The 27540-nt window shown below is 45.2% G+C and overlaps 1 protein-coding gene across 4 annotated transcripts in view; it reads left to right on the forward strand.

Moving 5' to 3' along the window:
* The window catches only part of IWS1 (interacts with SUPT6H, CTD assembly factor 1), a 304114-nt gene that overhangs the window by 263530 nt on the left and 13044 nt on the right, over window positions 1-27540 (forward strand). For 2 of the 4 annotated variants that reach the window (XM_085634665.1, XM_085634667.1), the window contains exon 14: window positions 18282-18429. The exons of the other annotated variants lie outside the window; for them this stretch is intronic. In XM_085634665.1, the coding sequence (XP_085490791.1) occupies window positions 18282-18410 (129 nt within the window). In that variant the 3' untranslated portion in view covers window positions 18411-18429. The remainder of the gene's footprint in view (window positions 1-18281; window positions 18430-27540) is intronic. 4 annotated transcript variants of the gene reach the window in all.

A 27540-nucleotide genomic window follows, 5' to 3' on the forward strand; every position in this document is an offset into this window, starting at 1 on the left:
CTCGAAAAAGGCTTCGGTCACGCCTTCGCCCTCGGGCCTAGGTACAACCAAAGACACTGTTTCACATACCTCGCTTTCGGGCCCGGTTAAGAAGCCCATCAAGCCTTCTGGCAGCTCGGGCTCGAGTCACACTCCGCACCGAAAAAGAAAATAGCTTCCTCCGCGCCGAGCTCCACACCGAAACACTCAGTGCCGAAGACACCCACTAGCTCCTCCGTACCGACGCCATCTTTGGAACCGAGCAAAAAAGCCAAAGCCATCAACACCCACACCTCGAAGCCGAAAGCCATCTCGGAACAGAGGAAACAACCGGACATGTCTAAACCCCTCCTCCACCTTCCCTACCTCCTCATTCCCTCACACCCTCTCCAGATGAGGATGATGACGATGTCTATGAAGACATAGGGGAGGGACCCCATGACCAACCCACAGGAGACCCCACTCCTACAGGCTCCCCAGACCCATGGGACGACTACAACATCCCAGACATCCCTAACGTCCCGCAGGACGACATTTACCCTTCAAGACCGTCTCCCCCCCAGAAGACACTATGGGGTTTAACCAGCTCCTACATAGGGCTGTACACTACCACGGAGTTGATCTCCATACAGACCCCGTGGAGGAGGACTTCCTCCTAGACACTTTTGATACCACCCACGGGGCCACTTCCATTTTGCCCATGCTTAAAGGTGTTATCAAACACGCACCAGAGGTCTTTAAAGACCTGGTCAGAGCCAGGGTCATCAACCCTCGTATCGAAAAGAAATATAAGGCCGCCCCTACACACCCCACCTACATCAGAGGGCCCGCACCACTAGACTCCCTCGTAGTCTCCACTGCAAGGAAACGTACAAACTCCCAGGCATCAGGCGAGGCACCACCACCTGATAAAGAGTCCAAACTCCTAGATGCCTCTGGCAAGCGAACAGCATCCCGGGCGGCCAACATATGGTGCATTGCGAACACACAAACGCTTTTAGCACGATACGGCAGGGCACATTATGATGAGCTAGAAACAATCATGCAGCACCTCCCTGACCAGTACAACAATAGAGCCAACAAGCTAATCCAGGAGGGAAAAACCATCACCAACACCTCCATACGCTGTGTCCTCGATGTTGCCGACACCGCCTCTAGGTCAATTAACACCAGCGTTGTCCTCCGTAGGCATGCCTGGCTGCGCATTTCCGGTTTTAAACAAGAGGTACAGGCTTCCATCCTTAACCACCCCTTTGACCAAGAACATCTCTTTAGCCCAAACGTAGACGTAGCCCTTGAGAAAATGAAGAAAGACACTGATACGGCAAAATCTGTGGGAGCCTTACAGTCACACCCTCCTAGACGCTCCTTTTGCCGTTCTTCCTTTCGAAGCACATCTAGAGGCTACTCCTCCGACAGCGCTTCTACTTCATATAAAGCCCCTACGCAATCCACCTTCACTAGGGATTACCAGAATAAAGGCAGAGGCAAAACTAATACCTCTCACTCTGCCTCCACTCCTACCCAATGACTTCCCTTCACTCCCCCCAGACCATCCCACTCCAGTCGGGGGCAGACTACAAAATTTCCTTCATGTCTGGGCTACTATCACCTCAGACAAATGGGTGACACAAATAATTCGGTCAGGCTATTGCCTCAAACTAAATCAATCCCCCCCCCCAAAATATTCCACCAAAACACCGCCCAATGTCACAGGAACATTAGTCACTTCTCAAGCAGGAGGTAATCTCCCTCCTACAGAAGAGTGCGATAGAGCCAGTTCCTACCCAACAACAAAATATGGGAGTTTACTCCCTATATTTCCTCATACCAAAAAGGGACGACACTCTAAGGCCCATCCTGGACCTCAGACCCCTAAATCACAATATACATTCAGACCATTTTCACATGGTCACACTTCAACAGGTACTTCCCCTGCTCTCCCAAAACGACTTCCTTGCCACCCTAGACCTCAAGGACGCCTATTTCCACATTCCCGTTCACACAGCTCACAGAATATATCTCAGGTTTGTAGTGGACGGTCAACACTATCAATTCAAAGTGCTCCCATTCGGAGTCACCACAGCACCGCGAGTGTTTACCAAGTGCCTAGCGGTCGTGGCAGCACATCTGCGAAGACAACACATACACGTCTTCCCATACCTGGACGACTGGCTAATAAAAGCCAGCTCATACAACCAGTGTGTACAACACACTCACGCAACTATACAGCTACTTCACCAACTGGGCTTTACAGTAAGCCACACGAAGTCCCATCTGCAACCGTCCCACATAAAACAATACCTAAGTGCCACGATAGACACCTCAAGAGCGCTAGCTTACCCCAGTCCTGCCAGGATAGCAAACATTCAGGCCCTACGCACCAAATTTCAGCCAGAACACTCTCTTACAACTCGAGTGTTCATGCAACTCATAGGAATGATGGCCTCTTGCATATTCATAGTACCTCATGCATGACTCTAAATGCGTCCTCTCCAAGAATGCTTAGCGAGCCAATGGAACCAGGCCCAGGGTCAACTGACAGGTCTGGTGTTGGTAGACGGTCGTGCCCGTCGTTCTCTGCAGTGGTGGACCACCAAAAACCTTTCCAAAGGGCGACCGTTCCTGGACCCTGTTCCTCAGATAGTACTGACAGCGGACGCATCGCTCTCCGGCTGGGGAGCTCATCTACTACATCACACCATGCAGGGCAGGTGGACACCTCAGTAAAAGTTGCTCCACATCAACTATCTGGAGCTACTAGCAATATTCTTAGCACTAAAGGCATTTCAAACACACATATCCAGCAAAGCCGTCCTAGTCCGCACAGACAACATGACAGCCATGTACTATATACAAAAACAAGGCGGCAAACACTCTCTGCAGCTCTCTCAACTAGCACAGAGCATATGGAGATGGGTCATACCCCAAAAAATCTTCCTCCTAGCCCAACATGTCCCAGGAGTCCAGAACACTATAGCAGATCTGCTGAGCAGACAAACACAACAAATCCACCAGTGGGAACTCCAACCACAAGTTCTTCACCCGTACTTTCAAATGTGGGGGCATCCACAGGTAGACCTCTTCGCCACCCACGAAAACGCCAAATGCCCAAGCTTCGCCGCCAGATATCCACACCCATTGTCCAGAGGCAATGCGATATGGATGAACTGGTCAGGCAGATTTGCGTACGCTTTTCCGCCTCTCCCACTCATTTCCTTAGTGGTGCGCAAACTACAACAACACTCCCTCACACTCATCCTAGTAGCTCCAACGTGGGCCAGACAACCGTGGTACACCACACTACTGGAACTATCTGTAGTAACGCACCAAAAGTTACACCTCTCTCCAAGCCTCTTAACCCGGAACCATGGAGAGATCAGACACCCGGACCCAGCTCAGCTCAACCTTGCGAACTGGCTCCTGAAATCCTAGAATTCAGTTATCTAAATCTTCCTCCTGACTGTATGAATGTCATTAGAAAGGCTAGGCGACCTACCACTAGAGCTTGCTACGCAGCCAAGTGGAAACGTTTTGTGGTCTATTGCCACAACAATAACTTAATCCCCTAGATGTGTCCATTCAACACATCATAGGCTATTTACTACACCTCCAAAGATGCAATCTAGCCTACACGTCTATTAGACTGCACCTTGCAGCCATAGCAGCTTACCTGCAAAACAGGCAACATCTATCACTCGTTCGAGTACCTGCCATAAAAGCCTTCATGAAAGGCCTCAAAAGAATAATTCCCCCCAGAGTGCCACCCTCACCTGTGTGGAACCTAAACATCGTTCTCACTAGACTAATGGGGCCACCCTTTGAACCTCTACACAAATGTGAACTTCAATTCCTAACATGGAAAACTGCCTTTCTTGTAGCCATCACTTTCCCTCAGAAGGGTCAGTGAAATACAAGCACTCACCATTCAAGAACCTTTTCTGCAAATGCACCATAACACGGTTGTTCTCCGTACTAATCCAAAATTCCTCCCTAAAGTCATTTCTCCTTTTCACCTAAACCAATCTGTGGAACTACCTGTATTCTTCTCGCAACCACAAACCGTTGCAGAAAGAGCTCTCCACACATTAGATGTCAAACGAGCCTTACTCTACTTCATCGAGAGAACACAACCCTTTCGTAAGACCAAACAACTGTTTGTTTCCTTCTCACCACCACATAAAGGTGACCCCATCTCCAAATCTGGGATAGCTAGGTGGATTATCAAATGCATTCAGATTTGCTACCACAAAGCAAAACTAACGCTATCTGTCCCCCTCCCCCTAAAGCCCACTCTACACGTAAGATAGGGGCTTCCATGGCCTTCTTAGGGAACATCCCCTTAGATGATATCTGCAAAGCAGCTACATGGTCAACACCGCACACTTTCACTAAACACTATTGTGTAGATGTGCAGGCTAAGCAACAAGCTAGTGTGGGCCAGGCTGTACTCAAAACATTTTCAAACCACTGCAATAGATACTGGTGGTCGCCGCTAGGATGGGTACTGCTATACAATCTATGCACAGTGTGTAATCTGCAGCTCATATGCCTCGAACGGCTAACTTTATCTGTTCCAGTTTATCTTATTTAGATACAACACACATGGGCATCTTCACTGTTTATTACTACGCTCCATCATTTCCCTGCTGGCGAAAAACTATCTGAAGATGGAGCCGAAGCCCATGCGCAATACGATCCAAAGGAGGAGTCGCATTCCTCGTGACTTCCAAAGACTTTCCAAGAGAAAAACAACTGCAACATCCGGGCCCAACACCAGATCGCGATCTATGCACAGTGTGTAGATCTGCATCTCTACACACCAAGAACAGATGCATACTGGTAAGTAGCATTTGCCTTTCTCTCCACCGTCCAGTTTGGACGTGTGTGCCTCTCCTCCGTGTTCAACTCCGTTCGGTACGAGTCTTCGGTCTTATCCTGTCTTCATGGTATAGTGTTGCTCTGTCACGCTTTTTCCTTGTCTGTGCGGATCAAAAACCCTCATTGTTTTGGACTTTGACTCATTGCACTTTCCGCGCGCCCATCACTGGCCTACCCTTCCACGTGCACCGTCCGTGCGGAAGATGTGTTCCTTTGATCTATGTACATCACCCTAACTTACAGGCCAGCCAGAAGCCCTACCTCGTTATCAGACTATGTCTACACCCACTATCCCAACCTATACCGAGGAATATATAGCAAGATTGATTAATGGTCCTTCACTTTTCCATACACCGATACCAGCCAACAACACTCCCTCTAATGTAGCAAGTGAAAAACTTATTAGTCTAGAAAGACTAAAAAAGAAACACATACGTACTGAACTACACGCCCGTATGCTTACGGAATATCTGAAGGCAGACATCATTCCAGTAGGTTTGCAAGTACGCAACATCCCTGCAATCTTCCTACAAGACCCAAAATTTAAGAACGGTTTCGCCCACATTGGCACTACGTGTTCCCGCCACTGGATGGTGCTAGGTATTGACACTGCATTAGAACACAGTAGAAAAGAACTACTAGAAATCCGAGAACTAGAAAAGGCAATCTTAGAACTAGACAGCCTAGCAGATGCCAAATCAGCCCTGGAGAAACTAGAACGTACCATTGTTGACTTTCAAAACTTTGAACACCATAAAAAGTCAACTAAAGTGACAAAGGACATAAGGACCTACAACAAAGAACAAACCTACCCTTACCTCAGAGAAGACTTCTTTACTCAAAACAACCAAGATCAACAGAGGTACCCAACAGGTACTTGGGGTAGATTCAGAAACAGGCAGCCGGTCACGTTCTCAACCTCCTCTCTAGAATCCGACAACTCTGATCCCGGGGAAGGCACTAGCTCCTCTACATACAATCCCAATTTTTTAGAGAGAGGCCAAACATTCACAGGGGAGAGACCGAGAGGCAGAGGTCGGGGCAGAGGGAGGCCCAGGTACAACCTCCCCCCAGGGGAGCGACAAACACGCAGGAAATTCTACCAATGGGGATACCAATACTAACACCTTCCCCCCTCCCACCTCTCTCATCTAACATGGACCAAATTCCTATCTTTAACCTCTCCAAACATCAGCTGGCCTCGACTGACATAGCCCTACTTAGTAGAGGACTTTCCTTTGTCATCACGGAAAAACCTAACTGGTTTGACATCCACACCGAAATTCTTCAATTCTTTAGGAAAGTAAGACTTAATGTATTTTTCCAAGATAAAGAGACAACCACGAGAAATGATATCACAGGATTGCGACCCAAATCCACATTCAATCCACCCACTGGTTCGATGCCCCCGGAAGTTATTACCTTCGAACATCTCGTACTTAAAGACTTCAACAACATAAAAACTAACTACAGGTTCACTCCCTTCAATGTTAGCCTTGAAGAAAGACATAGTCTCAACGCTCTAAAAAACCTCGATGACGTGGTGATAAAACCCTGTGACAAGGGAGGCGGTATCGTCCTACAGGACAAAACCGCCTACGACAATGAAATCCAACGCCAACTCAGGAACACGTCACACTATGAACGCCTTATGCGCAATCCTCTTCAAGACATCAGTGACCTCATCCTCACAGCTACCAAAACGGCTCTAGAAGAAGGCTACATCAGCAAACACGAATTTTCCTTTCTAAATAATAAAAACCCTAGGACTCCTGTCCTATATACTCTTCCCAAGATCCATAAGAATCTGGAAACTCCACCAGGCAGACCCATCCTTTCTGGTTGCGGATCCATTCTAGAACCTTTAGGGAGCTACATTGACTTCTTTATAAAGAATATGGTACAAGACACCGCCACTTACGTTAAGGACACCACTCACTTTATCAACCTAATTGAATCCCAGCCCTTTGACCCCCAAACTGAACTCCTGGTCACTCTGGACATCGAGTCACTATACACCAACATTCCCCAAGACAAAGGCATAGAAGTTATCACTAAACATCTCAATCTACGCCCAGCACCTCATCGGGTCCCAACAGAATTCATCATCTCACTCCTGGAAATAGCCCTCACCAGAAACTATTTTATGTTTGAAGACCAGTATTACAGGCAATGTAAAGGCACTTCAATGGGGGCCATTTTTGCTCCTAATTTTGCCATACTCTTTGTTGATGACATTGAAAATAAGTTCATCCTCAACAACAACAACCCCTTCTTTAACAAAATTCGCGTATGGCGAAGGTACATAGATGACGTCTTCATGATTTGGTCTGGCACTGAAACTGAACTCCAACTATTCAGTGCATGGCTCAATAACACCCAGCCGGACCTAAAATTTACCTACAATTTCAATAAAAACAAAATTGACTACCTAGACGTCACGGTCAAAACGTCCGAGGGTGAACTCTACACTACCCTCTTTAGAAAACCTACAGAGCGTAACACCCTCTTACAGTACGATAGCTGTCATCCCAGGGCTCTGAGAGATGGCCTACCCTACGGTCAATTCCTGCGTATTCGCAGAAATTGCAGGTTCAAGGAGGATTTCTTCCAAGAGGCTGAAATCCTATGTAAAAAACTCACCAATCGGGGCTACCCTAGACGTCTAGTAAAGAGGTCAATGAAACGAGCATGGTACTCACATCGTGAATTCCTGCTGCAACCCAAAGAGAAGGCATCCCTCAACAAAATCACATGCGTCACTACCTTCTGCCCGGTTAGCAACAAACTTACCAAAATGATAAAGAAACACTGGTCAGTACTAGGCCCATTGGAACTCAATACAGGCACTCCACTCTTTGCCTTCAAGAGAGGACGTAATATTAAGGACCACCTAGTTAGAGCCCAGAAACCAGTGCACAAGGACAATACTCTTCATTCTTTCCTTGGCTTCCCTCCTCTACAAGGCCACTATAAATGTAACAACTGTCTGTCGTGTGATTCCACCTGTAACACCCAGTCCTTTGAATATAATGGCACCAAACACACTTTACAGTTCTTCTCTAATTGTAATTCACAAAATGTGATCTACTGTATAAAATGTCCCTGCCAACTACTCTATATCGGGCAAACCACGCAGAAAATCAAGACTAGGATCTCGCAACACAGGAGCAGGATCCGCTGCAAAACACAAACGGCACCTCTTGTGGAACATTTTCTGGCCAAAGGACACTCTGAATCTGATTTCACATGGCAAGTGATTGACAGCCTACAACACAACCACAGAGGAGGAAATCAACAGCAAATCCTTAACCGCATGGAATGTAAATGGATTTTTAAATGCCGCTCCATTGAACAAGGACTTAACACTCTGGACGAATACAGAACCATTCTGTAACCACCTTCTGTGTTCAAATATGCCATTAACTCTTGCAACACCAGTCTCTTCTTGCCAACCCTGAGACCTCGTACATGCAATTCTGTACTCTTGTATGTAAAGCAACCCTTCTGTTTCTTATTGTACTACTTGTATATAATTGAATGTATACTAAGCGGGCAAGTATTTGAACACCTACGCTGCCTTTACTATATTGACGCTGCAATTTAGTTACTGCACCGCCCAATACCCATTTTGGCCCTTTTGTATTGACCCCAGACTTAAGAATTCTCAACATTGTGTGCCCAACGGTATGGAATCATGCTCCATCACAGTAACTAGTAACTCGAGCAGTTCCATTCATGCTAGCGGTTCTAATTGCATACAGGCACCTCCTGAGCCTACTACCCTTGTTGGGCTTTCACACCTTGCGATCGGCGCAGCTGCAGACGCCTCGAGTAACCAATGGCAACCCTGCCCCTTAAATACCTCCCCCTCCCACTTCATGGCCAGTCGCCGCGCGTAACTACACGCACACAGGATTCGCTCCACTCCCCGTGACCCCCATTGAATGCACCGAGTGCCGCATGGATTAAGTAAGTACTATTGAAACTAAATCCCCTTCCCTCCACTTGCTCGTGGCTTTGATATCCGCCTGAAGGTAACCTCCCGCATCCTCCTCTACAGATTGAGTTCCTCGGCACCGAAAACTCGCCTCAACTCGCTGAGCAGGCATGATTACACTCCTACCTTAAGTAAGTGTCCTCGCTCTAATTCTGGCACCGCCCCGTATTTACATGTACACACACCGTACTACGTCCCTTTAACAATAACACCCCCCCCCTTTTTCCTCAGGCAACTTCCTCCTGATACCTGCTTGAATTAAATTTCGGCACAGACACCGCGCTTCCATTTATTGAGAAGTCCGTACCCAGTTTATTACTTCAGTAAGTGTCTTCACTACCGTAACACCACGCGGTATTCTTGCTTTAATCACCACGCGCTTTGTCCAGTTGTATCCCATAATCACTCCGTTTTCTTAGGCTATTGATTCAAATCAAGACGTTCACTACCGCGACGAACACGGTTTTACTGACGACTACCCCGTCACTCTACCGCTCATATGCTCAGTAAGTGTTCCACTTCATGCGCGCGCAATGATGCCCCAACCTCCGCCCCTAGCGCTATAATTTACTTCGTCACTATGAGCTCCGAGTCTCTAACATCATATTCTTGTAATTGCGCATTCCTTCAGGGCACTAGACTGCTCAGTTCCATGACTTTGCTGACTCTGCCAGGTTACCGATTTCTCATCTTTATGTAATTGCATCACGTTTTGGAGAACACCATATACCGCTCATTAATTGCTTGTGATGCTTGTTACAGTTCAGGGACTAATTTATGTTTTGTACTTGTTTATTTATTTATTTTTAATTTTTCTGTATTTTTTTCACATTTAGAGTTCATATGCTCACATTTTGTCCTGATGATGAACTCAAATAACTGAGTTCGAAACGCCGTCGACCCTATGCAACTCGAACCTATTTTGTACTAATCTTATTTAAAAAATGGTTCTCTATTGTTGCCAATGCGATGTTCTCTTTTAAAGACTCCACCCTCACCTGCATGTCACGCTTTCTTGTCACTAAATATGTGAGCACTTGAATTCAATCTTTGTTCAATAAATAAGTGTCATACATTGACCTCTCCTGTCCCTTGTTTCTCTATATTAAGTATCACTCTCCAATATGAGTCCTTGAACCTATACTAAATCATCTCGCCCTCCTAAGGGCTTTTCATTTCACTGGACCTTCTCAGGCCATCCCGAACCATTGTTCTCTTCCACACCTGATGGAACAAACACCTTTTCGATTTTACCCGCTGTGTCATGCCAAATATCCGCACACTGATCAACACCAGGTGTGTAACCTTTGCCTCTCGCCTCATCACTGCAAGGCCGTTTACAGCACCTGCAAGTCTTTCAGATCAGAAAAGACACTTAGCGATCGAAGGGCGCATCTATTTGAGATCTCTCGCTGAAACGAAGAAGATACTCCCGGCATCCTCTGTGAGGATCACAATTGCAGGAGAGCCTGCTGCCGAAGAGGAAAAAGGGGCGTTCTCAGTCAGAGATCTCTAGCTCTATTGAATGCACCCTGCCATTCGGGTAGCACGTGAGTACTGTCACCCCAGACCCTGCTCCAACCAAAAAGACTCCCAAACACTTACCCTTTCCACTTTTAGAGGTCACAAGACCGCCACTGCCATCCGGCCATGTTTGGGTCCAAAAAGATACTTCAGATGCCCTGCCTTCTGGCCCGGCACAGAAAACTTAAACCGAGACTAAGTCCTTAGTTCTGTCGAACCTCCTCGGATCGGGGACGTTCTTCGGTCTCCGCTAAGCCTTCGAGACCGACTCAGCAGCCTGCTTCATCTCCTTAAGTGCCGGACAAATTATTTTCAAAAGCCTCGATTTTGAAATTGACGGAACCAAAACCCTCGAAGCAATCCTCGCTTTCCATGTCCCCGGTCTAGCCTATACTTGAAAAAATGGACATTAGACAGAGGAATATTCATATTGAAGAAGACACAGGGCACACTATAGCCTCTCCTCCATCAAAGAGGCAGTTAACTTTCGAGGAGGAACTGGACATTCCTATACCTCTCAAAAAGAGGACAAAGGGCAAGGCTACCAGCCCTACAAATCATTCTCCACTGCCACCTTGTCCAGCATCACCACCTCCACCATCCCCTCCTTCTCCACATTAGGAGCCTCTGGACAATTCAGCTCCAGGTTCATCCACAGAGGGTATAGGAGAACTAATAGGAGATCCTGATCTTTGGTGCACTTATGACATAGACCCCAAAACATCCAATGGCCCAGATTTTTATCCAGCTCGCCTCTCCCCTCCTGAAGATTCTATTGCTTACCAGCAAGGCATTGCTTATCATGGAATGTAACTTCAGAGTCATTAGAATAGGACTTCCTCTTTTATTTACTGTCATCCACACATAAATATGGTCATCCACACATAAAGACACAGTTTCTGCCCATGCTCCCTGGCATGTTGCGTCATGCTGATGACCTATTTTAAGAGACACTACGTATCCGTATGATAATCCCATGGGTACATGCAAAATATAAAGCGGCTCCCTCAAACCCCCTTTTCATAAGTAGTCCGAGGCCAACAGACTTCGTAGTTGCTACCAAAGTTCGTAAATGAGCCAAAAGTCAGGCAACTGGGGATACAGTACCTCCTGAAAAAGAGAGCAACATATTGATGCTGCTGGAAAACGAGTTGCAGCTCAAGTAGCCAATCATAGGTGCATTGCCAATTCCCAAGCCTTGCTCGCACGTTACAATAGGGCCCATTGGAATGAAATGGAGGAATTGCTGCAGCATCTCCCAGACGAACATAAGAAAAGAGGTTAACAAATTGTTTCAGAGGGTCAGACTATCACTAATAACTCCATTAGATGTGCCTTAGATTGAGCAAACAAAGCCTCTAGAGGCAATAATACTAGCACACTTCTCCGGAGACATCGCTGGCTCAGACTTTAAATCCAAAGTTCAACAAGCATTTTTAAACATGCCTCTATTTGGCCCTCAAGTAGACTCCACATCCGATCAAATGAAAAAAGATACAGATATGGCAAAGGCTATGGAAGCCTTGCATGCTCCTACTCTTCATGGCTCCTTTTGCCACTCCGGTTACAAGAGCAGATAACTGTATCAAAAAGGGGAGAAGTGGGGGTCCAGGAGCAGATTGCGGTCCAGTGTCTGTGCTCCTAAAGTCAAACGTTACCACAAAAATGGGGAGACACTGTTCCAGAAGGAGGGGTACGGGTTGTTACCCACTCGCTAAAGAAGGAAGTAGGGAAGGTGAAAAAGGAAGGGAGTAGTGTCCTAGGTCTGGGACCCACTAATGGGAGGGAAGACCTTGTTTTGCCTCATGTTGCCCTCACACATCCCAAGGGATGTCATGCTTCATCATCGGGCGTTTGCTCCTCGTCGGGCCAGCGCTGCAATGCCCGACGGGTCCCCCGAAGGGTCGCTTTGGCGGAGATCTTTTAGCAAATGCCTTCTGGTGCATGCGGGTGTGAGGAGTGGGTTCTGTGGGAGGTGATTCAGAACGTGCAAGGTTAAAACTGACTAAGAGTTACCAAAGGACTGTATTTATTGTGACAGTACCCTTGTCAGACTAAAAAACCCGAAGGTTTGGCAGTTACTCTCCTTGGCGTAATGTGCCTGGATAACTATGGGGTCGACGTGTTTCGCGCCCACGTGGTCAAAATGATCTGTGGCGCTTCATCAGGACCAAAGGATTAGAGTGAAGTGTAAATAGTGCACGTGAAAGGGTATGAGAGGGTTGAAGTACCCTCTGGGGAATCGGGGCGGGCCAGGCCAGACCTATGTGTCCTACAGACTGGCTTCAACTAAATAGTTGAACGCTCCTGATGTAACCTAGGAAGAAAGGAAGAGACAACAAGACATACATCAAACAGTGGAGAAACAATAGGGTCTGCCTCAGTAATGTACATCAAATTTAGCGCATAAATAGACGCTAAAGGGAAACAATCTGAAAATGACCAGGAAGTGTCTTGAGGGGCCCGTTCCCAACGTAGTGTCTCACAGGGAGGACACGACGGGGCCAACTTAGTGATATGCCACATAAGCTGGCAATCACACCCGTAGTCCCGGTCGGTCTCCTGGAGTGACCCATTTAACGGAAGCGCCAGGTGTTGAGTATCACCCGGATGTAAAGGCCATTGTCGTGTGACAAGTGTAACGATGCTGGGTAGCTTTGGCAATTGTATGAAATTGTGCCAATTAGTAGGATATTACGCTCGCCATGGCCTTAAGGCGGTCATGTCTGTGCTCAAAGGGCGACAAGGAGTTGTTGCGCGAGAAGGAATTGTGGCGCCGCCGGCGCTGCGGAACTAAGCGCTGAAAACAAGAGAGCCAGACAAGGCTGCTGGTTCCTTACCTAATCTAAGGGGGAGCGATACTCTATGAGCTAGATGCGTCAGAAGCCCAGCACCTTACCGGGCTAAAAAGGGGGGGGGGGGATGAAAAAATGACAACTGCATGTGAAAGAGTAACAGCGAATGGACTGGTAAAAGGTTTAAAATCCTGTTTGCGTAAGCTACTCGAGAAACAATCATGTACCAAATTTGTACTATGTATTGCTTAGCGCGCTGCCTGATGCCTGTATACAACAAGATTTGTAAGTGTCCGATGCAATCAGCAATGTTTCTTGACAAATTCAATAAAAATGTAAAAAAATTAAATTAAAAACAAACAATCATGCCACACAAAAGGTTGCTACTTACAATTTTGCTTGGGTGCCCGCTCGTAAGCACCTACCCTGTTGGATGCCTGCCCATATGTGAGTAAGGCAAGGCTAAACGGGGCTTTTAAACGTTCCATTCTTGTTAACTGGGCGGAACCTCCTTCCGGGTTGTTCAATCTCGAAATACAGCATGCGCATTTATCAGTGTATAGTATCAGAGGTTAGCTGTCTCTGCGTGTGCGTGGGAATCATCCATGTCTTATCTCGATCTGCACGCGAGGGCAGTCCTGGTTGTCAGGGTTTACCTTATGCTAGTGAGATCGGCGTGGTCAGAGATGGAAAGGAAAGTAAAGAGGCAGTTTGGCAGAAAAGGAGCTTAATAACAGTGGCCCTTAATACACATGGTGCTGAGTATTCCATATGTCTGTGGAAATGCCTGATGTGTTCACAAGTCAGGGTATGATATAATGTATGGAGGGAAGGTGTCTTTATGTGCAGTAAAGGAGTGATCTACCTGGCCCTCTCGTCCTGATTTTTGATGGCCAGAAACAGTTCTTATGTATGGCCCATATTTATGGACTCGGGTGATGAGCACAGTGTTTTATATGAAACCGGACTACGCAGAGAAAAATAACAATTTGTATAGGGCAAAGTTAGCTGAATTTAACAGTGTCTTGGATGCTCATGCCATATGTAATCCTGAAAGGAACTGGAGTGGAAGCCACGGGAGGATTTAAAGTTCGACTCAAGTAATTTCATCGTTCAAGCCCCGTTGATGGGTTTTTAATCGGTGGACCCACCGTTGTTCCCGGCGTAGGAGTGTGTTACTACTCCACAGATGATTCGCCTCTAGGATTGTCCATTGTAGGTCATCACATGTGTCCCTTTTCAATGAAATGGTTCGTCATTTTGGTTGCCATCCAACCTCGTCTGATCGTGCTCTTGTGTTTGCTCATCCTGACCTTGGCCAAGATATCCTAATGGGCAGGGGCAGGTAATAAGATATACATGTTCCCACACAAAATCGTCCAGTTGTAGTTTCTTAGTGTGGGTGGTAGAGGAACAGGCCCCGCAATTCCCACAGGGGTAGTGTTCCAATAGTGGTGGCAGATTCCACAAGGTGGTGTCCTGTGATTTCTTTTTCGATTTTGGTCGTGTGTTCACCAGTTGGTCCCTCAAGTTCGTGGTCCATTTGAAGACAAAAACGTGGATAATCTATATTGAGCGCGCCTGTGTTGAGGATCTTCCAATTTTGTCGGACAATGTTTTTTTATCTTATTGGACAAGCGGGTGAAGGTCGTAACACATGTTATGGTGTCATTTGTATGTGCAACCTTAGTCTCAAGCAGACCCTGACGGTGGTTGTCCAGGCGGGCAAAATGAGGCAAGACTAGGTCTTCCCTCCCATTAGTGGGTCCCAGATCTAGGACACTACTCCCTTCCTTTGTCACCTTCCCTACTTCCTTCTTTGGAAGTGGGTAACAACCCGTACCCCTCCTTCTGGAACAGTGTCTCCCCGTTTTTCTGGTAACATAGAAGAGCAGATACAAATCCATCTCCACAGATGCCTCCACATCTCAGCAGAAGCAGGTCTAATCCATCTACACTAAAGGGGTTTACCAAGGCTCCTTCAGGGAATATAATAACAAAGAAAGAGGAAGGGGTGCTTCACAACGTGGAGCAGCCTCCACTCTCAAACAGTGACTGCCCCAGCCTTCCCCCCTGGCAACATAAACCTGTCAAGGGAAGGCTACAGTTGTTTCACCCGGACTGGCTATCCATCACAACTGACCAGTGGGTACTAGCCATTATCCAACATGGCTGCTGTCTGGCGCTCATTACCACACCACCCAACATCCCACTTCGCAATCACAGGCTCACCTAACACCAGTAAAACAAGAGGTCCAAGCCCTTCTTCTCAAGGGGGGCTACAGAACCAGTCCTCCTTCAATAGCAAGGAACAGGGGTGTTTTCCCTGTACTTTTCATTCTGATGAATGGGTCACTAAGACCAATCCTAGACCTCAGACCTTTCAACTACTACATCCTATCAGAACACTTTCATATGGTCACTCCACTCCTACAAATGAGCGGCGTTATGACCACTCTGGACCTAAGACACCTACTTCCATATACCCATTCATCCTGGTCACTGCAAATACCTCAGGTTTGTAATAGCTTTAAAACACTACCAATTCAAAGTTCTACCGTTTGGGGTCACTACCGCACCAAGGGTCTTCACAAAGTGCCTGGCAGTAGTAGTAGCAGCAGCACATCTACGACAACAAAACTTTCATGTATTCCCATACTTGGGCGATTGGCTAATCAAACCCATCAGCAGTGTCAGCAACACATACCGCTGACAGTAGACCTGCTCCACTAGTTGCGGTTCATCATCAATGTCCCAAAATCTCACCTTCAAGCTCTTCAAATTCAACCATGCTTAGGAGCAGCCCTCAAGTGACAGTTTGGGGCTAGTTTATCCCAATCCCGCTTGGAGACAGAACTTTCAGACACTACCTCAATTCCAGCCAAACAAAACTCAGAGTTAGGACAGTCATGCGTCTACTGGATATGATGGCATCTTGCATTGCCATACTTCCCAATGCAAGACTACACATGCTCCCACTGCACCCATGTCTCTCTTGTCAGTGGTCTCAGTCACAGGGTCACTCCAGGATCTAGTGTTGATAGACTGCGAAACTCACTTTCCTCAGCAATTGTGGAACCCCAACAATCTGTTGAAAGGGTGGCCTTTCTTGGACCCTGTACCTCAAATCACTCTGACAGACTCTTCAGACTTGGTTTGGGGTGCACACTTCCAACACCTCACATTAAAAGGTCTGTGTGATTCCAAACTTTAATCTCTACACATCAATTACTTGGAACTTCAGGCAGTATTCCTTGCACTGAAAGCGATACTTCTCCATCTATCTCACAAGGTTGTTCTAGTCCGGACGGACAATATGGCAGCCACGTACTATCTACAAAAACTGGGAAGGGGGCATGGTCTTCTCAGTTATCTCACCTCTCACAGACCATATGGAGCTGAGCTCTTCACCATCACATTAATTTGTTGGCGGAATATCTGCTGGGAATGGACAACAATTTTGCGGACCTGCTCAGCAGGACGCACCAACAGACTCACTTCCCTACTTTCAAAAGTGGAGGTTTCCCTCACATAAACCTGTTCGCAACAGCTGAAAACGTAAAATGGCCACACTCAGCATCCAGGTTCCCACACCCACTATCCAAGGGCAATGCACTATGGATGAGTTGGTCAGCGATCATTGCCTATGCTTTTCTACCCCTCCCTCCCACCCATTCCATTTCTATTCTATTACTTCTTGCTGCAATTGCTGTCTAGCTCCAAAATAGACAGCATCCATCACTCTTCACAATTCCAGTCATTAAAGCATTCATGGAAGAACAAGTCATTCCACCTTGTGTACATCCAGTACCCTCTTGGAACCTAAACATTGTGCTTACTAGGCTCATGGGTCCACCTTCTGAGCTTTTGCATTTGTGCCCACTTCAATTTCTGTCATGAAAAGTGGCATTTCTGGTTGCCATTACCTCACTCAAGGGTGTTAGTGAGCTTCAAGCATTACCCTTAGAAGAATATACATAAAGACAAATTGGTACTTCGGAGTAATCCTAAATTCCTACCAAAGGTAGTTTCTCCGTTTCATCTCAATCGATCCATTAAGCTGCCTGTGTTTCTCCCTAACCCAGAGTCTGTGGCAGAAAGAGCTCTCTATACCTTAGACCTAAAAAAAGACCACTCGTGTTCTCTACAGATTGAACTAAAACCTTTAGAAAAACAAAGCAACTCTTTGTAGCCTTTTCTCCACCTCATAAAGGCAACTCTCTATCCAAGTCAGGCATAGACAGATGGATAGTAAAATGCATTTAAACGTGCTACATTAAGGCCAAAAGACCTTTACCTGTAACTCCCAGAGCATCCTACTCATAAAAAGGGAGCAAGTTTGGCCTTTTTAGGAAACTTCCCCATAACTGAGATTTGTAGAGCAGCTACGTGGTGTGCCCAACATACATTTACTAAACGCTACTGTGTAGACGTGTTAGCACGCCAACAAGCCAATGTAGGTCAGGCAGTGCTATATACCCTTTTTCATACTACTGCAACTCCCAAACGCTAGCCACCGCTTCCAAGGAGGGAGTGCTTTACATTCTATGCAGAGCATGTGTATCTGCAGTCGTACATGCCATTGAACGGATTAGAGTACTTACCCTGTAAGCACCTGTTTGTGGCATGCAGTGCTGTAGATTCACATGTGCCTTCTCTCCTCCCAGGACTCTTGTACATTGCAATAACGCTTTGCACACTTCTATTAGCACAGAGATCTTTATTTTGATACTTTCTTTACACTCCTTTCTCACCCTCCTGTTGGAAAACAATCTAACAAAAGAAGTCTCTGCCCATGCTCAATTTCACCAAGAGGAGGAGTCACTCTACCTTGTGACTCAAAAGACTTGTTCGAAAAAAACAAGTTGCACAACTCTGAACCCAACACTAGATGGCAGGAGTTTGCAGAGCATTTAAATCTTCAGCACTACACTCACAAACAGATGCGTACAGGGTAAGTAACATCATCCTTTCACCTATATTTAGGCTTTTTCTTCGTATTTGCCTTAATTTACTCTTTCACATCTCCAGACACCCCTATACATTGGTCTGTTGTTGTTACTACCTTTTTCTCCTTTTATACATTGACCTGTTGTTTGCAGCATGGTGCAGTTAGGAAGGGTATAACCCGCTTGGAGAAACACAAGAGGCGTTTTGCTGAAAAGAGAAGACTTGGCAAACTGCAAGGAGGCATGAGAATCAGCATTGAAGGAAACCGGATGCCCCTGTAGCGTGCCAAAACATTTAGAGGTATCGCCCAGGAGGTGCCTGTGTGTGAATCATGCATGCTCTGGCATTAAAGCCTTGGAGTTAGTGTGAATTTTGCATGCTCTGGCTGCAAATGTCAATGGGCAGTTTGCGACTCATACTCACTTTGATGGTTCCTCCATGGAGTTGTGTAAGACATGCTCCAACAGTATCCCACTGTAGGCATTATGAGAATTGTGTCCATGCATGCTGTTTTACTGCTGGACATGAAGGTTTTGAGATGGGTGACTGGAATTCAAGAAGCGTCCCTAGCCTTTATAGATAGTTGCCTTGTCTGCATTTTAGTAATATTTTTGGTCTGGTTCAAATTCAGATTTTTCTGCCTTCCTTCATTATTTTGCCCTCTGCTAACAGAGAATTCACTCCTTGACTTGTAGGGTTACTTACCCATCACTTTCTGCTTTCCAAGTCTGAGGCGTCTGATTTAAGAAAGTCAATATCGTCTGATTAACACACAGCAGAAACACTTTTGATAACGTGCTGCTTCTGTTGAGCATAATTTGCATCTGTTTGTGTGACAAATAGTTAAAAGCTCCAAGAGTGTTTTTTTGTTTTGGGCTGCAAATGGCCCTATACTGGCCTGCAAATGTTTTACATCCTTGTGGACTATCGCCTAAAGTAATTTATTTGGTAAGTGCACCAGCTAAATTTACAGTGTTGAGTCAATGTTGGTAGGTTCATCCAATACCCTTCGTGTTCGCTAGGTGTATATTTCAGTGCCCCCTGCATGATGTGCTTCTGAAGGCCTGTGATAATCTGATGTAAAATTATTTATCGAATAACAGCATATTGCAAAATAGAACATTGCATGTGCAGATGTGTAAGGTTTAAACTTTAACTGTCTGAGAAGTGTGTTGTAAGTAATTCACAAAAAGAAAAATAGGAGTTTAAACAAAGAAGGCAATGTGAGGTTAGACAATACGTTTTTGAATGAGTAAAAAAGAGGGAGAGGAAGAGAACAGATTAGAAGGGAAAAGAGAGGAAAGACTGTAAATAGAATATAGAGTTGTCGCTGAAAGAACAAACGGCAGACCAAGGCCAAGCACATCCAGTTCATATGTACTACCAATTAGTGAAGTGGTGCAATCTCTTCCCACACCCGCCGTCTAAGGGTGTCAAATGAGAGCCAAGTTCAAAAAGAAAGTTGGAAGGTGCACTCGTTCCGAAGTCAATGCAGGCAACGTAAAGCATTATTCCATGATTGTTTCCCTTTATTCAATACATTTGAAAACTGGCACACAGCCAACACGTTTCATTCCAGATTCTTTGCCAGAGGGAACTTCTTCAGGGCTCCTATCTGTTCTATTGGGGAAATACCCATAGGGGTGTGCATTTTATAAAAATCCAATCACATAGGGCATGGGGTAAGCCTCAATTTGTGGTATATGCAGAAGGGTATCTCATATTCCCCCCCAAGAGAAAGTAACCTCTAAAGGGTTGTGATCAGACCATGTTCTACCCAAATAAGTAGTGTTGACCACATTTAGTAGCAAAGGTATTGAGCAAAATATAGAGTTGTAGCCTTGTAAGTATACAAAGTTGGGGGAAAGAGTCCAGCAGAGAAAATAGCAAATATGCCGTTATTGAATAATAGATGTGGACAGATTGGGAAGATAGATTCTAAAGTCTAAATTGAACAATTAGGTGGGTGGGGAGGATTGATCCCCTTAGCAGTACATGACCGGTAGTTAGTGAGTAGCAACCAAAGTTTGTTACGCTCGACAGATACCTGTTTTGAATCAGTTTATAGGTATCTAGCCTGTGGTGATGACAAATTAGATTCCCCCAACATAGAAGAATAATATTATCTGTAGATTTGCAATTAGAGGTAATAAGAATAAGCTATGGAGATCAAGGAATCAGTAGATTTCGCGAGCATTCTATGCCAACTCCATGTAAGCTTCCCAGAAAGAGTAAATTTGTGAGAAAGGTATGTGAATCTGGTTGATGTCTTTGATACGGTTCCATATTAAAAGCCAGAAGGTGGATAAAATTGGACAAGAAAAAAGTGAAAATCTGTGACCGGGCGTGTATGGCATCGCCAGCAAGTATCTTGTTGTGCAAAGGTTGGTCGCACACTGCTCGTCACACCAGCAAGTTGCCCCAAGGGACTGTGGTAGATGTAGTGGCGACGGCGGGTACGCCTATGCCACGATGTATAAAGAACAGTATGTGTTGCGTTAGCCATCCCTGGACACGTGTTTCGAGGTAGTTGCCTCTCGTCAGCAGGGAGCAGGTCAGTGTAAAGGGGTGCCGCGTGGACTGCCAAAATGTAATTAAAACAGGTCAAGTACCTCTCATGGCGCGCAGGTGCAGATCCAAGGCTCGTCAGCCCGTTGGCTCAAGGGAGCCGTAATAAATTATGCAAAGGTTGGTCGCACACTGCTCGTCACACCAGCAAGTTGCCCCAAGGGACTGTGGTAGATGTAGTGGCGACGGCGGGTACGCCTATGCCACGATGTATAAAGAACAGTATGTGTTGCGTTAGCCATCCCTGGACACGTGTTTCGAGGTAGTTGCCTCTCGTCAGCAGAGAGCAGGTCAGTGTAAAGGGGTGCCGCTTGGACTGCCAAAATGTAATTAAAACAGGTCAAGTACCTCTCATGGCGCGCAGGTGCAGATCCAAGGCTCGTCAGCCCGTTGGCTCAAGGGAGCCGTAATAAATTATGCAAAGGTTGGTCGCACACTGCTCGTCACACCAGCAAGTTGCCCCAAGGGACTGTGGTAGATGTAGTGGCGACGGCGGGTACGCCTATGCCACGATGTATAAAGAACAGTATGTGTTGCGTTAGCCATCCCTGGACACGTGTTTCGAGGTAGTTGCCTCTCGTCAGCAGGGAGCAGGTCAGTGTAAAGGGGTGCCGCGTGGACTGCCAAAATGTAATTAAAACAGGTCAAGTACCTCTCATGGCACGCAGGTGCAGATCCAAGGCTCGTCAGCCCGTTGGCTCAAGGGAGCCGTAATAAATTATGCAAAGGTTGGTCGCACACTGCTCGTCACACCAGCAAGTTGCCCCAAGGGACTGTGGTAGATGTAGTGGCGACGGCGGGTACGCCTATGCCACGATGTATAAAGAACAGTATGTGTTGCGTTAGCCATCCCTGGACACGTGTTTCGAGGTAGTTGCGTCTCGTCAGCAGGGAGCAGGTCAGTGTAAAGGGGTGCCGCGTGGACTGCCAAAATGTAATTAAAACAGGTCAAGTACCTCTCATGGCGCGCAGGTGCAGATCCAAGGCTCGTCAGCCCGTTGGCTCAAGGGAGCCGTAATAAATTATGCAAAGGTTGGTCGCACACTGCTCGTCACACCAGCAAGTTGCCCCAAGGGACTGTGGTAGATGTAGTGGCGACGGCGGGTACGCCTATGCCACGATGTATAAAGAACAGTATGTGTTGCGTTAGCCATCCCTGGACACGTGTTTCGAGGTAGTTGCCTCTCGTCAGCAGGGAGCAGGTCGGTGTAAAGGGGTGCCGCGTGGACTGCCAAAATGTAATTAAAACAGGTCAAGTACCTCTCATGGCGCGCAGGTGCAGATCCAAGGCTCGTCAGCCCGTTGGCTCAAGGGAGCCGTAATAAATTATGCAAAGGTTGGTCGCACACTGCTCGTCACACCAGCAAGTTGCCCCAAGGGACTGTGGTAGATGTAGTGGCGACGGCGGGTACGCCTATGCCACGATGTATAAAGAACAGTATGTGTTGCGTTGGCCATCCCTGGACACGTGTTTTGAGGTAGTTGCCTCTCGTCAGCAGGGAGCAGGTCAGTGTAAAGGGGTGCCGCGTGGACTGCCAAAATGTAATTAAAACAGGTCAAGTACCTCTCATGGTGCGCAGGTGCAGATCCAAGGCTCGTCAGCCCGTTGTCTCAAGGGAGCCGTAATAAATTATGCAAAGGTTGGTCGCACACTGCTAGTCACACCAACAAGTTGCCCCAAGGGACTGTGGTAGATGTAGTGGCAAGTTTGAGCTTAGAGAGATGAACAGAGGTGTAAAAAAGAGTCTATTATAAAAGAAATATAGTGTTTGGGTGAGACTGGCTGTGCAAGCAGTAATATGTATTTTGCGCCAAATTCTGTCCCAGACAGAGGATTGTCACGCGATAACCAGATCAGATTCCCACAATGCCTCTGTACATGTTTTGGCCCTATCTGGATCAGGTGATCTCAAACGTTTGGAAATGCGGCCACATTAGGGTGAGTGGATGTTGTAATTGGATGAGGAGATATTGTGGGATAGGAAATATCAGGGAAAAAGTGCTGTGTGAGAGTATTTTGAACCATAGTAAAGAGATCGCAGTACTGGTAGCGCATATGAGGTTGGAGATTGTATGCCGATGATAACTCAGAGAAAGAAATAGGGATACCTAAATTATATAGTTGAGATGAGAAGTATTCCTTTGTTAATCCATGTTTTCCTAAGTAAATTCCTTTCCCACCTCTTAAGTAGGTTATTATACCAAATAGGGCTGTTGAAGAATTGATTAATGGGTGTGAAGGATGAAACAAAAAAAACGTTTTCAATAATGTGCATGCATGAGCAATGGTACTTTTTGGGAGTGTTGCACATAAAAAGAATGGGTTTGTGAGAGAAGGGTGATAACGTAGAATGTTCCAGAGACAACCACAGCTTCTGCGGAGTGTCAAGTGGTGTAGATGTATAGATTTGTAATTGTTTGATGCTGAAGGCTCTGGGGTAGTTAAGAAAATCAGAAAAGTTATCTTATCCTGTGTGCTTTATTATTGATGTTTATGAAAGTGCAAGAACTGTCCGCAACACTTCTGTTAGGACTGAAGCCATATTGTTCGACATCAATGAGGTCAGGCATTCGAGAAATTAAGCAAAGGGCCAAGAATTGGCAAAAGGTTTGCAATCGGTATTGATTAAAGAAATGGGTCTGTAGTTCTTCCATTGGGTCAAGTCACGTTTCTTTTTAGAGATTAAGCATATTGTTGCTTCTGCAAAGGAGCCAGAGGCGGAGTTTTAAATCTGTGAAATTAGTAAATAATTTAAAGAGTTTGGGGAAGAGGAGGTTCGCAAAATGAAGATAATATTCAATTGTGAAACCATCTATTCAATTGTGAAACCGTCCGGACCTCGGGTTTTACCTTTAGGAAGAGATTGTACAGCTGAATGGAGTTCCTTAACTTGAAGCGTTATTTTCTAAAAGAGCGAAGTCTATTGGTGTTGTGCCTCTATGTTTAAGATTGGAAAAATTATATATATATATATTTTTTTTGTCCTCATCTCACCATATAGCACCTGCAACAAAGAGCAGTAAGCCATCCTTCGGACCTGAACTCCCCCTGGCCTCTGCTTTTTCATTAACTATAGGCCTAACCAGGCCAACTTCTTTATAAAGCTAGGTGTAATCATAGGACCAGGGGGCACTAGAATAATCTCAAGTCTCTACCCCAAATTACGAGTGGTGACCAAATGCTGAGATCAGCACCATCCAAATGTCCAAGATCTAATCGGGCCACACTAAATGAGGCACTCAACCATTTCTCGTAAAGTGGGGGTGATGGATCCTTCCACAGCTTACAAATCTCCCTTCTAGCAATAAGAATTAAATACATAATCAAGCCTTTTTGTGTTACTGACATCCAGTTCAATAAATCATTATTGATACCAAAAATTACTAGAGAAAGGTTCAATTTGATCTTAACTTTGAAGATGGTATTGAGTGCACATTCCACTTTCTGCCAGAAGGTCCTTAATCTCCCACATTCGAAAAAAATATGTAAATCATCAGCCGGGGAGAATTCACATGTTGGGCATTTTGAAGATGCAAGGGGAGCAAACTTGGAAAAATAATTATTAATGGACTCCTCAGATGGTATAGTTTCTGGAGTATATAAATCTTGTAATAAGAGTCAAAACATGCTGCAATATCTCTGAACAGCTTGTCGTCATGATTGTTAGTAATGGATTTAATAGCAGTCTTTTCCTTTCTGCATTATAAATAGCGATCTAGGAGGGAACTACCTCTATTATTACCATCGTAATATTTGGCAGGCATTTAGTTAAGGAGTGTACCACAAGCTTGTTCCGTCGAAAATTTAATTACATTTTGGCTGTAACTAGGGCTTTAAAATCTCGTTTATTTTTGCTTGTGTAATTCTTATGTTCAAAGGACTTTATGCATGCCAATATGGAAGCAGATTTTTGCTGCGCAGATTTTGTTTTGGAGTTGGCAAAGGCCATAATAAAACCCCTTGGGGCCACTTTGAAGGCGTCCCTGAAAATATTAAATATTGATTGATCATTGTCATTGAACTGAATTTTTTTTTTTTGATGAAGCCGGTATTGGAAGCAAGGGAAAAAGCATCTGAAAGTAGTGAATTGTTGAACCGCCAAGAAGATTTTGTAGGCATAACAGCAAGGATGTCTAAGTCTGTTAACCCTGGGAGGGGATCCGAGATTAAGATAGAATCAATCTCTAAATTAACCACATGTTGCAATAAACATTTACTAAGTAAAATATAGTACAGTCTAGAGTGAGAGTGATGGGTAGGGGAATAAAAGGAGTACTTTAACAGGTCAGGATTATATAATATCCAGGAATCGGAGCGTGAGAGTAAAGCAATTGGGTTTTTGATGGGCCTATGGGAGGCATGAAGAACAAAACATGAAGTGGAGTACCTATCCATAGATGGAATGAGAACTTGGGTAAAAATTACCTTCCCATCACCAACTTAGCATATGCCAAATATTTGGGTCTGGGTAAGTCTGACTATAGATGTTTAGGAGAGTGAGAGTGATGTCATCAATTGTAAGTAGAACTAATATCCAACGATCTTCTGTGTCTTGATGTTGAGAGTGTATAGTAATGTTAATATAATTGTGACAAAGAATTGTAACACCATTTTTGTTTGTTGTGGAGGGAGAGAAGAAAACTCCACTGACTCATTTTTTTCTGAGTTTTGCAATCTCGAAATTCATTAAGCTGTGTCTCTTGTAATAAAGTTATGTAACATTTCAAGCGAGCTAGATGACATTATATACGCTGACGTTTGATGGGGTACTTGAGCACCTGAACATTCCATGTAACTATGTTAAGTTGCTTTACATTGAGAATACATAAGTCAACTGCTGATACATGTAAGATACAAGGCATATCAAAGTAATCTGAGTGATATGAGTGAAAGGATATAGAGAAGAGAAAGTGTGGGCAAAGATGGAGGGATATAACCCTAGTAAATTGTGTGCACGTAGATATGGCACCACAAGGACCTAGGTCCCTGAATGCTGAAGGAAAAGAAAAAGGCAAAATAAACCACAGAGGGTAAAGGGACTGCGGAGCACCTGAGAGAGACAAGCAAGAGGAGCTTTGGCGCTAAAACTGTAGAAATCGTATATTAATACATGTAAACGTGAGAATAAAGAAAAAAGAAACACGCCAACATTTATGATGGGCCAATATATAGACAGGCAACAATAATAACAAATGTACATGAGGCACTAGGATTAAAAGTGCAAGAACCAAACTTGCCATGGGAAACATGGAGAAGGACATTTGGATCATGCAAACGGAACATGAGAAAAGATACTATACGGAGAGTCCAAAAGAGGTTCCTGTTTTAAAAAGAGTAAAAAGAAGAAAAAGTGAAACAATCAGTATGTGGTAGTAATTTGCAACAATCTGTTAGCTAAGCAAAATTAAACCATGAAATAATTGTATAATATAACAAATCATCCGGTAGAGGTTGTCCCCAAGTCCATGGCTTGAGTTTTGTGTTGGTTGATGAAGAGTTGTAGATCAGCAGGTTCTTCAAAGGAATAGAATTTGCCCTTGAAAGTGAGTTTAAAGATGGAAGGATGAAGTTGTCTATATCTGATATTCAAGGATCTCAATTGAGGATGTAGGTCTAGGAATTGCTTCCGACGAGCTCTTGTAGCGGGATAAAAATCCTGTGTGAAAAACACCCTATTGCTCGACCATTGAAGAGACCCCCACCTTTTTTGCCACAGAATGTATTTGCATTAGTTAACTGCATTGTAGGAAAAGGACGATTCCCCTTTAGGGCATGAGCTATGGCCGTATGCCGACCGAGGACCTAAGCGGTGAACCCGTTCAATGGGCAGAGAAGAATTAGAAGGCAGGCGTACAATTGAAGGGATCACTGTTTGCAGAAAGTTGATCATATTGGAGCCTTCTGAAATACTGAAAAGGTGGAGATTATACCTTCTATTCCTATTTTCCAAATTTCAGTGAGTCATTTAAGTTGAGTGATGTCTTCAGTCATTTGAGGAATATCAGGAGTGGAATCCTCAAGATTGCTCACCCTTTTTTCCAGTGTTGAGATGTTGGTCATGGGAGGACCATTTTTGCTCATTACGATGTAAGGAAGCGTTTGTATCGACCGTAAATGAGTAGGTGATTTGGTAGGTGAGACAATTTCTTTTTTTTTGGGCCATTTAACCGAGCTGGTAGTTGAAGATTTTTAGGTCAAGCCTAGACAGCGCTTGTGCCATCTCTTCCAGACATTTTGTACATACTTTGTGGGCTTACAGCCCACCCATTGCTTTTCATTTGTTTTTTTCAGTGTCCTTTAAAAATTTGTACTTTCAAGTGGTTAATCTTTCCTATTTGTCTCTCCTTTGAATCTGTTGTTTACTCTCATGGAGCCGCGCCCAGAAGTTGTAGCCTTCCACTTGTCCCATTTTAGAAGCTGTAAAAGGGTCTACTTTTTCCTTTGTCCAAGAGCACGGCACACGAGTGCTCAATCTTTTCAGCTGCTTTGAGCTCCGACTTCGTTTCTGTAAACAGGGCTGTAATTCTTGTTTTGAGCTCTTAACATGAGTGCTCATGTCACTCCGACCGCCGAAGCCCTGTAAATCTTGTGCACCTTTCTTTTATCAGCACGGCGTCTGCTAACCTTTTGAAAATTATAGACCTTTTGGCGGGTAAGGTAACCTGAACAAAACTGGATTCCCCTTACCTTGAAAGGCACCAGGAGTGGTGATCCTAGCGACCAGCTGAGGTTCTTAAGAAATCGCAAAATTCTGAATTGGTCCCATTCATCAAAAAATTGAAGGTGTCTAGCATCTCTAGCCCGTAGAGTTATTCTGATCTCCTATTGAGTACATTAATCTA

The sequence above is a fragment of the Triturus cristatus genome, chromosome 11, assembly GCF_964204655.1.
Source record: "Triturus cristatus chromosome 11, aTriCri1.1, whole genome shotgun sequence".
In the NCBI taxonomy this organism is placed as follows: domain Eukaryota; kingdom Metazoa; phylum Chordata; class Amphibia; order Caudata; family Salamandridae; genus Triturus; species Triturus cristatus.